This window comes from Protopterus annectens, chromosome 6.part0 (assembly GCF_019279795.1).
Source record: "Protopterus annectens isolate FY-2018-M chromosome 6.part0, PAN1.0, whole genome shotgun sequence".
Classification (NCBI taxonomy): Eukaryota; Metazoa; Chordata; order Ceratodontiformes; family Protopteridae; genus Protopterus; species Protopterus annectens.
The window spans coordinates 392,647,303-392,663,791 of record NC_056737.1 but is presented as its reverse complement, the minus strand read 5'-3'; the positions used below and the strand labels follow the sequence as shown (position 1 = coordinate 392,663,791).

General features: G+C 44.5%; 1 protein-coding gene across 1 annotated transcript in view; it reads right to left on the bottom strand.

Moving 5' to 3' along the window:
* The window catches only part of BRMS1L (BRMS1 like transcriptional repressor), a 624,443-nt gene that overhangs the window by 60,032 nt on the left and 547,922 nt on the right, over positions 1-16,489 (bottom strand). The window contains exon 7 of the mRNA XM_044074136.1: positions 2,759-2,801. Within this exon, the coding sequence (XP_043930071.1) occupies positions 2,759-2,801 (43 nt within the window). The remainder of the gene's footprint in view (positions 1-2,758; positions 2,802-16,489) is intronic.

Genomic DNA, 16,489 nt, shown 5'->3' with positions numbered 1-16,489 from the left:
TTTTATATATATATATATATATATATATACAGTTACAGGGAGTGGTGTTATATGATTAATCATTCAGTCTGACTTTTTGTGCTTTGTACCGTTTCCTTTTTTTGTTTTATTTGTTCTCCTTCTTTATGGATTTGGAGGCAATTTCTCTTTTCCTTTCCTTCTTTTTTCCTTTTCCTTTTTTAATGATTCTTATATTTGTGATAATTATTTGACAGTTTGACATATTTGATGCATTTTTTATGCCAAGAAGAAAATGAAAAAGGTTCCCTTTGAAAGTGTGTCTAAAATATACTGTCAGAGTCTTTGTTAAAGGAAGACAGTCTCAGACAGGTCATTCCACGCCATTAGAGCCAAAATTAAAGGACACAAACTCCCACGCTGGTTGCCAAAGCCAGAGTCTTAACCAATACCTTCAAGACTCAAGGGAGCGAGGAAAGCTTTTCTAGTGACATGTCTGCTATGAAGGACATGAATTAAATCTAGGCTCAAGATTTTTCATAAGTCTCGTGATCTTTGAAAAACAGGTTAAAAAGAGGGGAGCTCTCTATTTTTCTCTTGGAATTGGAAATGATTTATTGGTCCTAAGACTCCTCACATTAAGATGACTGAGGGAAAATTCCCACCCCTCTCATACTTCAGCAGATAGAAGTTCATGCACAGTTGACGTGAAGGCATGAGTGAAAGTTAGTCAACAGAAAACAGGCATTCAAAGGGCATGACTGCAGAAGGGGCAGTGCTGGTATCACAGCATGTTCCCCAAGGCTGTGATATCAGAGTGGATTGAACACATCTTGCCAGACTTTAAACCATCTGAAGTCAAACCTGAAACACTAGCCCCAAAACAGAAGAGCTAGTGGAACTTCACCTAACCGGGGGTCAAACCCTGATGTGACAGAGGAGATCTGGTGGGAACAGTCCTTCTCACAATGTATGAACAAAGAGCTACAGTCATCTTAATGACGGCACTCCTCTAGGAACAGGCATACCAGTCAAGGGTGAACTCTGGCTGACTGACAAAATGACAGGAGAAAAAGGGTGCCTAAACCCCAGAACTTTCCCCACTCCAAGGTGGAAGCCAGGTCACAACCCCCCCAGAGGTGACAGTGCCCCTTCACGCTATATGTTGCACACTGTCCACCAAATTAAGATGAGCCCAAGCATGAAATCTTGTTCATGAAAGACAATGTGACATGTGGACCACATAGCTGTTTCTGAAATTAACATTTCTTCTGAGGGGGTTAAAAGAGGCCTGCCCACCACTTATATGGTCTTTTAACAATGCAGTGGCAGAAGACTGGGGCTGTACATGGCAACATCCCATCAATCCCTGTGCATGGTACTTTCAGGTATCGCCATCCTCCTGTTAGTAAGGTCAAGGATTTGCACTGTAATGTGTAAGTGGCTGAACTGAATCACTAGCACTTAGTGTAGTGCTTCATGTTGCACTCCATGCTCCGACAGTACAGACCGTGATGGTCAGATTGTCACATAGTGTTTGCTGGACACATGAACACTTTACTCTTGGGAAACATTTGACATTCAGTGTCAGAAGCAGCAAAACTTTCTAAGTCAGGTTAAAGACCTGAACTGTGTAAATGGTAGAAAACAAAAAGTGCTGAGCTCTGGGGATAGATGTATTCTCCTAGTGGTGTGCATGACATCAATGCATGTATCAGTATAAAGCACTCAAGCCCCAAAGCACTGGCGCTTCTGAGAAAAAAAGTGAACATGAAATGGAGGAAGGCATGAACTCAGATGTAGGCCCATCAAGGAAGTTCCTAAATGCTGAATTTTTAACATTCAAAAAATGCTGATGGTTCTGCTCTGTTATTTGGTGACTACAAGAGCATGCAAAAGACTTTAAAAACTACAGTCTAGACTTTGAATTTAAGGAGAACCCATGCACTTTCCTGCAAGGATCACAAGGAACACATATAGGCAGAGAATATAGAAAACAAGGAGTGATACCAGACTGTTATTTCATGGCAATAAGTTTCAAATAAACATCTCCCATTGAAATACACTTTCATAGAAAATCCCAGTTAAATGAAACTCTATAGCACCGTTTTTTAATTTCGATTTTTTAAATCAAGTTCTGAAAACTGAGCTTTAAGGTGTGTGTTTCACCTCTTCCTTTAAACAAGTTTCTGTTGCAGCAGAGTGCTGCAAAAGTGGTGTGAGAATCGATTTCTGCTTACTGGTAAGATGTCTGCCCTTCCCCCATGGCTGTGCAACCATGGAGATGGTATACTTTAAAATTAACAAGGACAAGTATTTTTGTAAAGCTACTGTTAGCACAAAGGACTAAAGCCCATGGTACAGGGTTTGATTCATTCTGCCATCATTTGCATACTGTGTAATTCTGAGCAAGACACTTAACCACAAAGTGCTCTTGAGTTGCCCCAGAAGAGGGACAAGCATGTTCCATGGGTTTAATCAGTCAACATAAGGGGGGAAAAGCGGCTTGCAATAGTATGTTGTTAAGTGAACTTTGTAGATTGCCGGCCTTTTCCCCCAAACCAGCATTTTCTAAAATACATAGTACCTTACATGAATGCCAGTGAAATGGAAGGTAACCACCTAACCTTTGTTAGTTCTCCATCAGGTAAAAACCTGCAGTGTTATTCCCAAATACATACATACATACAATTAATATGTGAGGAGTGGGCCTTGAAAGAACATGGAAATTAAGGGTTCTTGAAAAGGTAGTTTTTAAAGGACTGTAATAATTTACGACCATCTACCCCAAGACACTTACCTTCAGTTTTTATTCTGTGGGGCGGTGCTAACGTAGCCATTGCCTAGACAAATACAAAAGAGTATAATGATTTAATAAGCATAATGTATGCTAATTTTCTAAACTAACTACTGTTATACAATAACCATATAGACATGTCCTTAGGGAGAAAAAATAGTGAATATTAACAGTACAGCAAATAGAATTTAAAGAAAAAATGTCATTTGAATATGAAACTATACTTGCCTTGCAGCAGTAACAGAAACATAAAAACAGAGCAATTTCCTAAGATTAGATGACCTTACAGCAGAAAGGTCATAATGGCCATCTGTCACAGTGAAATGCTTCTTTCACTAAGCTAACAGGAGCATGATGCTTTCCAACTAGCACAGGGGCCATGTGTCAGGAATGACAATGAAAGTTTAGAATTAACTGTTTGGCCCAGGCACCAGAAGGTCGTGCATAGTGTTCAAACCGACAGATCTGCTCTCAGTGCAGGAGACACTACAAAAGTCTCAGAATAAAGTGATGCAGTAGGCATGTACATTGAAGACTGGTGATGCTGTTAATCAACCCTCCTATGTGCAAGTTACACACAAGTGCTACATGACATCATGACTTTCAGCTGTATCTCATTGCGAGGAATGTTCCTAATTTTGAGTCTTAAGATGTCCATATTCCACAGTGAAAGGGACTACTGCACATTCATTAAGATTTTTTTTAACCACTCTCCATGGTAGATAATATTGATTCACAGTAATTTTACCCATGCTGTGACCTTCCTAACTGAAGCCGTTAGTAAGTGCTCCACATTTTGGAGATTAAAAGTTGAGCTATGCACGATATGAATGCCAATGTCTTTGGCAATTGTTAATGGTACTAATCACGTCTAAGTGTCATGCTTACATGCATGTTTAACGGTACTATACAAATCATGCCCCTAGTATCATGGTTACGTGCATGTTTAACTGTAGTATACAAATCATGCCACACTATCATGGTTACATGCATGTTTAATGGTACTCTACAAATCATGCCTCAGTATCATGATTACATGCATGTCTAATGGTACTATACAAATCATGTCCCAGTGTCATGGTTACATGCAAGTCTAATGGTACTATACAAATCATGTCCCAGTGTCATGGCTACAAGCATGCTTAGGCTAAGTGGGAGAAATGATGAAAGGAACCTAAACATAAAATATAAATATTAACTTGTAGTGATGAACTTGGAAATTCCAAACTTTAGACCTGTCCGTATCAAATACATGCACTCCTAATGTCCGCACCACTGACCTCATGAGACAACAAAACAATAAAGTAGCAGAATGCGTGCTCAAAAGCTATTAACTGTTAAGAAAAGTATCCAGTAAATCAAGGCGCTCATGAGACTGACAAGAACATACTTCCTAAAATTTATTGTGGAATTTCTTGAAAAGTAATGAATAACCCCTTCAGAGGTAAAGGAAGACAAAAAATATATATTCTCTAGAAAAACAGATAAAGACCAATGTCAATGCCCAAAATGTAGACTTGTCTGAATACTCAGTCAATCTGATGACACCTTTGCCATCCTCAGAAACAGACAAATTATGTAAAATCTATGTAGAGTGGAAAGTAGGCAGGAGAATGCTAGGAAATGCTCCAGATACCAGACCCCATATCTGTCCATGACTCCAGATAAGAGACTGGAATATGAAAATATAGTTTTTTTAATCAAAAATAATGACAATGGAATGCCAGGTGGCTGAATCACTCTGCACAGAGTGCCCAGAGCTGTCTTGAAGTGAATCCACCTTCTGCTGCCCATTTTGTGATACTGACCTATTCCATCACTTAAAGAGAGTCTTAAGGCCCCTCAAAATTCCATTCATCCTTACATTATTAAAAAAAAAAAGTTAACCATGATTTTGCACCACAAACACTATAGAAGATTATCGTCTTCTCTATATTCCAAGTATATTGACAAAAATAAAATTTTGATTGTTTTGATCTTCTACTTATTTCTTACAAGTATTAAGATGGACTCTCCTGAGGAACAAGTCCACAGCTTGAGAAAGTGGGTTTCTTAATACTGGAAGTAACAGCAGTAATGGGAATGCCCAACAATCCAACTTGTAACCTACCACTTCAAATCAAAGCAGAGCAGGCCCTCTACAATCAGACCTTTCTGTTCTTTACTCCTACGGATATTTCTTAAAAGAGGATTAAAATATTAACTTATTTCTCTGAAAATGGGTCGGAACACACACATGGGACCTTCCTGCCAGTTCCTGCACTGGACGCTTTCACAGAGATGAGGAAGTCTGAGTTTTTCCTTCTCGTTTGCATGTTGCCAGACTGAAAGGCTGACACTTAGAAATCTTTGTGCCATGTTCCACTTTCAAACATCAAAGGCAGGGCAGGCATGGGTTCTGCCTTGTGATCTGCTGATGCAGAAATAAACTGAAAGTGTCAACATTTTAGATAATGAATGGGGTACAGTTGTAGTAGACACAGTGCAGGAAGAAAAAAGCTTAACTCTGCCAAGATAGGAATATCAGAAAAGGAAATCCCATCAATTATACACTGTAGAACTTTTCCAAATTTAGACCTACTAAAAACTGCACTTGCACTGTTTGATGTAAAAATATGTACACATTTGTTGATAAAATCTTGAGGGTACTCAGGTGTTTGCCACTGACCTCAATCTCAGAACAAAGGTCAGAAAGAGAGAAGTGCTGCCCTGTCTTGGGGTGGCAAGTGGTTTCTCAGTCACCTTGGGTTTGGTGTTGAGAAGAAAGCTACTTAAAGTTGTGGTATGCTTGCCTGTGTTTGGTGTCAAAGTAGATCCTTTTAAATCCACCACCTCCTAGGGGTGGTGCTAGTGCTGGCTCACTGTATTCCATCCCTGATGCTTCTGGGTCACTGAGTGCTCATGGTTGGAACTGCTTTTTTCTCTCTTCTAGGAGAAATTGTGGTTATATGGTCTGCCTAGAGCTTAGATAAAGAAGAACTGTACTCAGTTCTTTTGGATTTGAATAATGTTTATTCAGCAAATGTGCACTGCTTTGAAGACTGTGTGAACACAGTCAGGTCATGCATTTTTATTGCCAAAAAAGTAGGTTGAGCTAAAGGTTGTTACCTCCCATGACCTCATGGTATGCGTTTGTGGATGCATTTACATGTTCTTGGCCCTCCATAATGTCATGGTGGGTGTTGCACTGTGTGATTGTTGGTGGGATTCACTATATACGGTTACACTCCCCTTGGGGAAAAATGGCACTGCTACATAGCTTTCCTTGTCTTCTGTCTTCTTTTGGCTTTTCCCGGTTAGGGGTCGCCACAGCGGAACTCTGGTCTGCTAATGATTGGCAGTAGATTTTTACGTACTGGCTTGCCGGGCCTAACGCACAACCTTCAGCGAAGGAACGCCCATTCACACATGTCGACGCATAGAAGACACACTAACTGAGAATCGAATGTGCAATGTCTAACTGCGAGGCGACAATGCTACCGCAGCAGCACCCAGCAGTTTACAGTCCTGTAAAGTCGCATTCTAATAAATAAAAAAAAAATGTAAAACATTTTAATAACTAGGATTTCATACAATCTAAAGTTGAAGAGAATTAGCTCACTGGACAATATAAAAATAAAAACCAGAATAAAAACATTGAGTTGTGGTCGTCTAAAATCTGCTGCACTTTCATTTAATACTTCTTCAGCTCTGCCAATTGTTCTAACTATTAGGTGCGTCTTTTGGCTAATCAGGCAAGGGTTGTTTTTCGGCCACATTAGTCCTCATAGTATACTGCTTTGGGCCCGAGAAATCTTACCATAGTCATCAGCGAGCCTTAAATGTGTTGGTGGTACCCTATGTGAATTGTCAAGGGTTCCTTTTTTTTACATAAGGAACTTTGCTGAAATGTGAAAAACTTGAAATGTTCATCCAGGTTTCCTGATTTTGCTTGGGTGGAGGATCGTCAGGGTGGACTGAGAAAGAAGTTATGTACTTACCATAACGTTCCATCTGAGTAGGTAACTTCATTTGTCTGCAACCTGTGGGTATCGGATCCGATTCGGAGCAGAGCCAGCAGCTTTCCAAGCTAAAAGATCCGAGCTCCAAGCTCCTCCCCCTACCCATAATGCCCTGCCATCTCCCTCTAACCCTCAGATCGAGTTTGCCAGAAAAAAAGGTAATAGAAATTCTAAAACCTAGGAAAGGATTACAATACATTCCAGTGATGTCCAGTGAACAAGGACATATCCTGATCAGTTGATAACGAACTAAGGGTCCGGGGGATGGAGGGAGGGTCGGTTGCAGACAAATGAAGTTACCTACTCAGATGGAACGTTATGGTGAGTACATAACTTCTTTATCTGAAGTAGTTAACTTCATTTGCTCAGCAACCTGTGGGACAGAGTCCCCAGCTACCAGCAACTTGGGAGGCCCTTCTGGAAGTATATTCCGGAGCACTGTGGAGCCAAACAATGCATGTCCTCTGGATATTACATCCAGTTTATAGTGTGTAATAAAGGTATGAGAGGAAGCCCAAGTAGCTGCTGAACAAATGTCATCCAAAGAAACCCTTGACCAGAAAGCAGCAGAAGTAGCCATAGGGTAGAATGGGCTCGCACTCTCAGGGGCTCAGGACGACCAGAACTTTTGTATGCTAGGAGAATGCACTGGGAAATCCATCTGGCTAAGGTTACTTTAGTGACTGGTTTCCCCAAACAGGATTTTGCAAAGGAAACAAAAAGTTGATCAGATTTTCGAAGATCTGTTGTTCTGTTTAAGTAAAAACGTAACTGTCTGTGAACATCCAGACAATGAAGTCTGCATTCTCCTTTGTTTTGGAAATTTGGAAAGAAGACCGGTAGATTGATGGACTGGTTAATGTTGGCTTCTGAAGCCACTTTTGGGCATAAAAGAGGGATTAGTCCTGAGGGAGACCCTGTCTTTATGAAAGATGATGTATGGAGGCTTGCTGCAAAGAGCGTGAAGCTCCGATATTCTTCTAGCAGAAGTAATGGCGATCAGGAAGGCAGACTTCCAAGATACATATTTTAAGTCGACTGAAGCCGCGGGTTCAAAAGGAGGCCCAGTCAGAGCTTGAAGAACTAGGGTAAGATCCCATGGAGGCACTGCATCTTTAATAGGTGATCTTAACAAAAAGGTTCCTTTCATGAATGTTTTGCAAATCTTGGAGGACGCTAGGGGCCCTGAACTGTTTCCAACGTGGTAGTGGGAAATAGCTGCTAACTGAACTTTAATAGTAGAAGCACTAGCTCCTTGATCAAAGGCGTGAGAGAGAAAGTCTAGAACTGCTGGGACAGGAGCTGTGAAGGGGTCCAAGTTCCTATGCTCTGCCCAGACAGAGAAACGTTTCCATTTACTCTTGTAGATTTTCCTGGTAGACAGTTTATGGGCGGCCACCAGGATGGTCTTAACCAAGGAAGATATACCGGGAGTCCTAACCATTAGGGGAACTGGATCAACCAAGCTGAGAGTTTGAGGTAGTCCAGGTCAGTGGTCTTCAATCCTAAAGGATGAGAGATCAGATCCGGATTGGGATCTAAGATCCAGGGAGGATGTACTAGGTGAGTCCGCAGGTAAGGGAACCAGGTTTGACGAGGCCAGAATGGGGATATGAGGATAACTCTGCTCCCCAACTGACGAGCTTTCTGCAAGAATTTTGTCATCAATGGAAGAGGAGGATAAGCATACAGAAGACCAGATGGCCAAGCATGAACTAGAGTGTCTCTGGGGGCTTCCCCTGGTGGGGGAATCAGAGCGAAAAACTCGCTGCACTTTGTGTTCGAAGGTGAGGCAAAGAGATTGCAGCAAGGTTGACCACATTGGAGGAAGATTTGTTTCACTACTGCTGGATTCAGAGACCACTCGTAAGGTGAGAGGATCGTCTGACTCAACCTGTCCGCCAAGATGTTTGACCGACCCGGGATGTGCGTTGCTATGAGAAAGTGGTTGGTGGATATCGCCCATTCCCATACTCTCATTGCCCCCTGCAAAGTGGATAGGATCTGGTTCCCCCCTGTTTGTTTACGTACCACACTACCGACATGTTGTCTGTTTGAAGTGCAATAGTTCCTGGAGGGAGAAGGAGATGGAGAGCAAGCACTGCCCTCATCTCCAGGACATTAATATGCAGTGAGGTCTCTGTGAAAGTCCACGTGCCTTGGACGGATCTGCCCATGCAATGCCCCCCCCCACCCGAGGAGAGATGCGTCAGTGGTCATCGTGACTTGGGGAGGGGGTATAACAAAGGGACGGCCTTCTCGAAGATCTTTGGAGCATAGCCACCAAAGAAGAGACTCCCTGCAAATCCTGCTGAGGGGAATAGGAGTAGACAGGGGGTGAAAGAGAATGGACCATTGAACTTGTAATGTCCATTGAAGGATTCTCATCTTCAGGCGAGCGAAGGGCAACAGATTGATGGCCGCTGCCATGGATCCCAGGGCCCTCAGGACTAGTTCCGCTGGGGGAGCTGATGATTGTAAGAGGTCTAGAATGTGAAGGCTTAGACTGCGAAGTTTGTCCGCTGTTAGAAAGACTCTGGATTGAGTAGTGTCTATTCTGGCCCCTATGAATTCCAAAATTTGAGTAGGTTGAGGGGGGGATTTCTGGTGGTTTATTGTGATCCCTAGGTGACGGGCTAGGTGTAAAAAGTAGTCCCTGCCTGAGCAGAGTTGATGTCTGGTGGGGGCAGTTAGGAGCCAGTCGTCCAGGTACGGAAAGACCTGTATTCCCGGAAGCCTCAGGTGGGCCCCTACAACTGCCATGACCTTGGTGAACACCCTGGAGGCTGTGGTGAGACCGAAGGGTAGGACCCTGAACTGATAATGGCTGGCTCCCAGCCGAAAGCAGAGGAACCTTCTGGATCTGTCTGTCCATCAGAATGTGGTAGTACGCATCCTTGAGGTCTATCGAGCACATCCAGTCGTTCTCCTGCAAAAGAGAGAGAATGGATTGAATAGTGACCATCCAGAATTTTTCTTTGGCGACTGACAGGTTCAGTGTTGACAGGTTGAGAATGGGTCGTAAGTCCCCTGTCTTTTTTGGCACTAAAAAGAACCTGGAGTAAAGGCCTGATTTGGATTGTTCTGGGGGGACGCGCTGGATAGCTCTTTTTCTTATCAGCCCTTGAATTTCTGATGCTGCCTCCCTCTGATCAGGTGAAACATCAGGGAGTTTTGTTGATCGGGGAGGGTGGAATAGGAAAGGAATTGAACAGCCTCTGGATATGATTCGGAGCACCCAGCGATCTGTTGTAATGGACTCCGATTTCGCTAGATATCCCGAGAAGCGCCCCCCCCCCGACTGCCTCCAGAGGGGAGCAGCCGGGCAGCCTCTCAGGGCTGCTGCGCGGGTCGATCCGAAAAAGGTTCTCTTGACCCAAAGTTCTTCGGACCCCCTCTGCCCTTGGGCCGGCGTCCACCCTGTCCTCCTCTGCCTCTGAAGGACGAGGGATCCGGAGCTAAACGGGATTGTTGAGCTTTCCAGAACCACATCTTCTTCTGTCCTCTTTGGTTCCTAGAGTAAGACCTCCGAGGAGCTGAGAAGCGGATCCGGACGGCAGAAGTCTTCCCGTCTTTCTCGCTTCGGAGGAGCGTATCGCGGACAGTTTTGCCAAAGAGCATAGAACCGTCAAAAGGGGCATTTGCGAAGGACGCCTTGAAGGGTTCCGCAAAATCGCAGAGACGGAGCCAGGCCTGTCTACATAAGAAGACACCCATTCCACTAGCTCTAGCCGCTCCCTCCGTAGCATGGGAGAGAAGCCGCATAGATGTGTTGGTAATTGACTTGAGAGTGGCCATTCGAGCCTAGAAGGTCCGCTTGTCCTCGGCCGACATGGACTCTGGGGGTGTGACCCAGCGTACTCCTTAATCAGGTCCCGCGGGAGCCGAATCACGTGTGCCATATACTTCAGTGACCTTACAGAGAAGGTCACTGAAGAGAACATCTGCTTTCCCAAACGGTCCATCATCCGAGACTCCTTGTCTGGAGGATGTACCAAGGAACTCTCCTGTGCTAATTCCTTTTTAGTGGCAGTCACCACCACCATGGCATCCACTGGGGCACCCTTGCTCCAAACTGTCCTGTCCGTGGGAGGGCTGAGGATCCTGTCTGGTCTCTTTGGTATTGGCTCAACAGTGTCCGGCTCCTTCCATGCCCTGGTAGTTATGAGGTCTACCAGGGGGTCGGCAGGAGGGGACACCCAAGTGGTAGATGGGCCTGCGTCAAATGCCTCCAGAAACACAGACTCATCCGAGGAAGGTTTTTGGGCAGACCACCCCCCTCTAATGCGTAACATTTCCATAATGTCTCCGAAGGAGATGTCTTCGGGGAGTGACCTTGGGGAACCTTCCCCTTCCTCTAAGTCTGTGTCCTCCGTGAGGGACTCAGGTGAGTCCAAGTGCCTCCTCTTGCACTTCCGCTTGTGAGGGACCTCTTCAGGGGGGATGTCCGAGAAGGCCTCACCAACAATGTCCTGTTCCTCCAGGGGAACTATATGGGATGTAGGCGCAGGCTGTCCCTGGGGCCGGATGATGGAGGACAGGCCCGTCTGAGAGGGAATGGCGGTGGATCCGTAGCAAGAGCCTGGGGCCTCGAATCCCTCGAAAGAACCCTCTCCACGAGGGAGAACTGCTTTCTCTTGGATCCAAAAGCAGTCTCCTCGGATCCGGCGAGTGGATCGGCGCCGGGGGATCCAATCGGATCCGAAAGAGCAGTGCGCTCCGACCTCAACGGAGCCGAAGGCCCACAAACTCCACCGGAAATGATGCTCAACCCACGGCCCCGAGAGCTCGGATCCGAAAAAGGATCCGACAGACTCGAGGGTATAGTCGGCCCTGAAGTAGAAACCACTGTCGGCTCCATCACCCCGGCTCCTAAGCTAGACGGATCCAACGGCTCCGAAACCCGAAGGCGGGTCAGAGATGGAGCAATGGGGGTGAAAAAGGGGATCGAGCTCCCCCCCGGAGGAGTGGGGGGGGAGGCAAGAGCACTCCCATCTGCATCTGGGCCAGCAGAAATCGATGCATCATCCGGTCCATGTCAGCATCAGATAACTTCTTGTAGATCTGGACGAAGCCACCAAGGCCGGCCTGGAAGGCCGCCTAGACGACCTCGAAGGTGACCGGGTTTCCTCCTCCGGCTCCGGGGAGAAACGTGGTGAACGAAGCCGGGAGGGGGAAGACCTGGAGACCTTGAGGGGAGAGGCAAGCTGCTTGGACGGCGGGCCTGAAGGGACAGATTCGGACCGCCTCTTGTGGCTGCGGTGCCTATCCTTTTCCCTCTCTCTCTCCCTCTTGTCTCTCTTTCTACTGTCCCTTTCCTCCTGGACCAAAGAGGGAGGTTGAGTCCCGGCCAGGGGATCGGAAGCGGTAAGTGGGGCAGCTGCAGCTGGCACCACAGAGGAGGAGGTCGAAGTGGAATCCGGGGGCAAAAGGCCCGCAAGGATTAACCTCGTCCTCCTATCCCTTACTGGGGTTGAAGGCTCCACAAATAGTGCAGCCCGAAGATAGGTGATCAACCCCCAGGCAAATAACGCACCGAGTGTGGCATCCACTGGGGACAGCTTATGGCCACACTTGGAGCATTTGGGGAGCACAGCTTTGGGGCCTTCGGACATTCTAGAAAAGGAAAGAAGGCCCGCACTCACACACCTTCACACACAGGCAGGGGAGAGAAAAAAGCTAAAAAAAGGAAAGTTTTGTTAAAATTAACTAAACTTACTAAGAGAGTTATAAGGGATTCAGTCACACAAAGGTATAGAAAATTGTGACAGGAAATGTATATAAAAAAAGCCTAAACTCACGATACCACTATTGGAGCTCATTCTAATAAGCTTACAGAAGCCTCGGCAAACGAGATCTGAGGGTTAGAGGGAGATGGCAGGGCATTATGGGTAGGGGGAAGAGCTTGGAGCTCAGATCTTTTAGCTTGTAAATCTGCCGGCTCGGATCCAAATCGGATCAGATACCCACAGGTTGCTGAGCAAATTAAGTTAACTACTTCAGATCTCATAATTCACCATGTGCATGAGCAATTGAATGTGGCAGGGGGTTAATGACTCCCACAGAGCTGAGCTCCCCACGGGCACTAAATAGGGATGGTGTAGGCATGGTCCTGAAAAATGAATAAAGGGTAGTCAGCATGAACAGTAATCTTACCCAGAGCAAAGATTTCTGGCATTTTATTTTGGCTCCCTTAAGTGTGGCCATCTGGGGCTATAGAGTTTTCAGTTAAGTGAAGGTGCTGGGAAGTTGCTAGCCCTGGGTCTTCACCTGATTTCAGGGTTGGAGAGTGCAAGTGGGTGGCGATTCGCCAGATTAGCCATGTGGTCATGCAAGCTGTTCAGAAAGTAGAGCCTTAATATAGTTAGGAGAGTGTGCACCAAATGGTGAGACTATGTTGCTGGCTCCCAGGTGCTGGGAAAGAAAGATTTTATCAGCCGAGCTAAGCATTATGGATCCAACAGTGTGAAGTCAACTAGGGTTTAAACTGGGTTCCAGGTAGCATTCCATGGATTTGTCAGCGTAGGTAGGTTGCATGTCATCAGAGTGAATGACAGATCCTGAAGGCTGCTGACCAACTAGTGATCAGACTTAATATGAAATGCGCTTATAAAAGCTCCAAATCAATGGCTGGCACCGGGAGCCATAAAAAATATTTGATCTGAATATAAACAACACTTATTAAATTAATAATAATAATGAAGCATGCTGACCAGTCCTTCCATGGGTTTAGATAAACTGTGGGAAAGCCATGCAAATCTAGGTGACAGTAATATGTACCTTGGCTCAATACGACAGATCCATACCCTAGGGCAGCAACCAAAAATGCATTGTTAAAAAAAGGTGTGGACCAACTCTCATTTACACCAAGAATGCTCGATGAGGTTTGGATGAGGAGATAAAACTGATAAAAGTATAAAAATCTAAACTATATAAAATTATCGAAAGGCCATGGCATTGCAGGTGAGTGAGCAGAGGTAGACTGTACGTGTCTTGCTCTTGTATCAAGCACAGTATGTACTTCTAGTAGGCATGCACACTGAACATGCAAGGAAAAAACATTTTTCTCTACAGCCAGAGCTGCCCTCCCAGCAGAAACAATATGCACCTGAGCTCGGTTCAAGGGAACCGTGCTCCAAGGCCATAGCATAAGTCGTTTTGTGGGTGAAATGCATTGCTATAAAGTAGAGCTCCTCACCTCCCAAAAGCAGCAACAGCAGGCTCAGTAAAGTTTGGACGAAAGAAAAAACAAAAATGTCAAGAGTATTGTAAGAGGATGGGGGTGGGATTCATACATACCCTCTTACAGGAGTCGAGTTACATAATGCAATTCAAAGAGGCATATAGAGAGAAAAAAACTACCATGGAAAATATTTAAAAATATATAAAAATATAAAAACTTGTAGGTTGTTCAAAACTGCCTTTCCAGTCTAAACAATCCATAATGGACTACTATAGCCAAAGTAAAGTGTGGTTCCCCTTCCAAAATAAGAGGTCTCAGAGATGAGCATACTGAATGATGCCATGCTATGAGGGTACCGGCTGGAGCATGGAGGGTGTGCTGTTAAAGCCCCAATTTACCTAATTAAACTAAGCTAGAGATGCAAGGAGGAGGGCTCTTAAGAACTGTGTGTGTGTCTGCACGTGAGAGTGTGATGGGTGAAACTCTGGGACTGTGAATACTTCCACAGAAGGTTGTAAGAAGTGGCCCATCGAAAGATGCCCTTAAATCTTAAGGCAATAGGAATCCTTGGTTCAATCTGCCACATCTAGGCTTAGAACAAGGACTGAAAAATATGCAGCATTGGAAGGGGTCAGCCAACTTGGTTTTGTGCGTGTCCACAATGACACAGATGTTGTGTTTGTCCAAATAAGCCACATTGTTAGAGGAACTGTTCATAAATGGGTTCCTGTCTAATAATGAGGAGGACACAGCCTGACTCAATGTGCTCTGGTGAAGAGGCAAGAGTTGGATGTCTCTGTTATTGTCTCTGTTATTGATATGGATCAAAAGCAGAGACTTGCTAAATGCCTTATACAAAGAAAATGGACACAAAGGGATGGGGGGTCTTGGGGCCTATGATTAGAATGGGCTTCTGGTTATCTCCTACCAAGTTGCTAATATCCCAAATTTCATCATAACTATCTGGGGAAAAGAGTGTGATCTAAAGTATCAAAGCCTGACCAAAATATCCATGAAGACCAGATGGCAAATGTAAAACATTGAAGCATTAAACATGTGTAAGACAATGGAAAAGTATAAAAAGCTCATATATAAAATGTCATTTATATTAAGTCATTCACAGAAAGCTGTTTTACACAGCCATATGTGGAAAATTGTATGTCAGAATTTCATCAAGAACACCTTATCAATTGGAGCCATTAAAATATTGTTGTATGCTAACTAGCTTCTAAGTCTGACGCTTACCTAAGCATATCAATTTATTGAAGGTTGTTCATGGAACTCAGATGTGGTCACATTATACATGGGGGCCAGTTGCAGGAAAGATGAGGGGGGAACCTTGGTGGGTCACTTTTTGGGAGGGGTATTTTAATAGGTTCAAGTTGTTTGTAAATTATGGTGGGTGGTTGGTTCATCTAAGTTGTCTCTAGTAGAACATCCTGTGGTCAAGTTTGCGGAGGTTAAGACTGCAGTTTATATATTTGGATGTGTTAAGGCCAGGTGCCTTCCTTCCTTGTAGTCTTATATTCACCATTCTAACTCTTTTTTTTTCTCCAGTCTGTCATTGAGGTTACAAAAAATGGAGTGTCTTCTACTTTATCGATGATGTAGAACTGGAAGAAGTGGTGATCAGTTTTTTCTTTGCATGTAAAGCCAACGGATTTGTGGATACCCCATAGCGGATGTCCAAGTTGTGTTTAGAGATCCTGGCTTTGAGTTTATGGCTTTACTGATACAAAAGGCTTGACATTTGTTGAATTGAGCTCAATAAACCATTTTCTCTATGTTGCAATTTCCATGTAGTTAGCTGGGGTATCACTTTTTCTTGTTGGGGCAAGTAAAACTACTTTTGTTGCTCGCAAACTTACAGTATGTGCATGGGGGGGGGGGGTAAGTGCATGGGTAGATCACTCCTTCATTGCCATTTCAGGTGTTTGGATGTTCGACAAAGCTTCAGATGTTGAGGCCTCCCCAGGCTGTGAATTTAGGTTGTTGTGGTAGTATGTTGTTATGGTTCCTGTTTTTGGATATGATGCACTAGTTGTTACTGACTTCTTTGATTTCCCTGTAGTCCAAAGAGTAGGTGAGGGTCAGACTGAGTCACCAGTTGTTGTGTGTCTTCAGTCTCCTCACGCCTCTCATGTTTTGGCATGGGTGTGGCTGGGTTCAATGATAGCAGAGTCACTGGCCGAATTTTGTTGTATGATCAGGTTGACAATCTGTTTGAGCAGTTTCTAGCTATAACCTCTAGCTAGAAAGTCCCTTTCCAACTGGTATATGTTCTTGGTGAAGTGTTCAGTCTCCTTTAAACCCCTCGTTATTCTCAGAACTTGTGATTTAATGATTCTTTTAAGTTTGTAGGGGTGCATGTTGCTATTGTGGAGGAGGAGGCTGACTTAAAAGGATCTACTTTGATACCAACCACAGGCAAGCTTACCACATCTTTAAGTACCAATCTCAAAAATAAGGAAGCCCTCACAAACCAACACCAAAGGAGATACTGCCCTTACTAATTAAATCAAGATAACATTAGCAGAACCAGGCACTTCT